This window comes from Eimeria mitis, genomic scaffold (assembly GCF_000499745.2).
Source record: "Eimeria mitis Houghton genomic scaffold, Emh_scaff661, whole genome shotgun sequence".
Taxonomy (NCBI): Eukaryota; Apicomplexa; class Conoidasida; order Eucoccidiorida; family Eimeriidae; genus Eimeria; species Eimeria mitis.
In genome coordinates this window covers 9,854-10,319 of record NW_013574747.1, presented here as the reverse complement: position 1 = coordinate 10,319, position 466 = coordinate 9,854, and the positions used below count along the sequence as shown (strand labels likewise).

Here is a 466-nt window from a genome sequence, read left to right as displayed (position 1 = left end):
CAGGAGGAATTTCGAACGCTGCGGCAGTGCTGCCTTGTGCAGCGCTGCAGGCTTTCAGCAGCAGAAGCAGAAGAAGCAGCAGCAGCAGAAGCAGAAGCAGCAGCAGTGACAGAAGCAGAAGCAGAAGCAGCCGAAGGAGCAGAAGCAGAAGCAGCAGCAACAGAAGCTGAAGACGTAGAAGCAGCAGATGCGAATGCAGCAAAAGCAGCAGAAGCAAAAGGAGCAGCAGAAGCAGAAGCAGCAGAAGCTGCAGCTGCAGAAGCAGCAGCAGCGGCGGAAGCAGAAGCAGCACCAGCAAACCCAGCAGCAGCAGAAGCAGCAGAAGCACAAGCACCAGAAGCAGAAGCAGCAGCAGCCGCAGCAGCACCAGCGACAGAAGCATCAGCAGCAGAAGCAGCAGCAGCAGAAGCAGCAGCAGCAGAAGCATCAGCAGCAGAAGCGGAACCTATAGGGGCAGCAGCAGCAA

At 57.1% G+C, this 466-nt stretch overlaps 1 protein-coding gene across 1 annotated transcript in view; it reads left to right on the top strand.

The window, feature by feature from the left end:
• The window catches only part of EMH_0019070 (uncharacterized protein), a gene marked incomplete at both ends in the record, with an annotated part of 2,208 nt that overhangs the window by 1,569 nt on the left and 173 nt on the right, over positions 1-466 (top strand). Inside the window, one exon of the mRNA XM_013501279.1 lies at positions 51-466. Within this exon, the coding sequence (XP_013356733.1) occupies positions 51-466 (416 nt within the window). The remainder of the gene's footprint in view (positions 1-50) is intronic.